Here is a 737-nt window from a genome sequence, read left to right on the forward strand (position 1 = left end):
ACCCCACTTTGCATGCAGCTGCTGCCAGCCCCAGGCCTCGCCAGGCAGCAGAAACACGAGCGGTTGCAGCTGCTGCTGCTGCACTATTGCTGCTCTGCTTGAGCCCCGCAGCACTGCTGCAGCATCGGGGGCCCCCGAGGGGCCCCCCACAGAAAAACGAGAAAAAGAACGAGAGGGTAAGCCTAGACACTCCACTCTATACACGTAAGAACCTGGCTCTAATCCAGCCAGCACCTGCATGCAAAAAAAAGAAAAAAAAATATAAAAAAAATAATTAAAATATTGTTTTTATTATGTTAATAAAGGGACAGAGAAGAAGAAGAAATGAGGAAAGAGAAACAAGAAGAAAAAAAAGAGAGAAAAATAAGAGCAGGGGGAGAAGGAAAGGTAAAAAATGAAAAAGAAAAAGAAAAGAAAGAACAAGAAAGAACAAGAAAGAATAAAGAGAAAGAAGAAATAAAGAGAAAGAAGAAATGGAAAACAAAGAAAAATTAAAGAAGAAGAAATAAAGAAAAGGAAGAAACAAAGAAAAAGAAGAAAAAGAGAAAAAGAAGAAAAAGAGAAAAAGAAGAAAAAAAAGAAAAGGAAGAAACAAAGGAAAAGAGGGAGAAAAGAAAAAGAAGAAAAAAAGAAAAAGAAGAAAAAAAGAAAAACAAGAAAAAAAAAAAGAAGAAATAAAGAAAAAGAAGAAACAGAGAAAAAAAAAAAAAAAAAAAAAAAAAAAAAAAAAAAAAAAA

The 737-nt window shown here is 34.3% G+C and overlaps 1 protein-coding gene across 1 annotated transcript in view; it reads right to left on the reverse strand.

The window, feature by feature from the left end:
• The window catches only part of EMH_0075940 (uncharacterized protein), a gene marked incomplete at both ends in the record, with an annotated part of 3,975 nt that overhangs the window by 2,890 nt on the left and 348 nt on the right, over positions 1–737 (reverse strand). The window contains one exon of the mRNA XM_013499671.1: positions 1–234. Coding sequence (XP_013355125.1) covers positions 1–234 — 234 coding nt within the window. The remainder of the gene's footprint in view (positions 235–737) is intronic.

Source organism: Eimeria mitis, genomic scaffold (assembly GCF_000499745.2).
Source record: "Eimeria mitis Houghton genomic scaffold, Emh_scaff4545, whole genome shotgun sequence".
NCBI lineage: Eukaryota > Apicomplexa > Conoidasida > Eucoccidiorida > Eimeriidae > Eimeria > Eimeria mitis.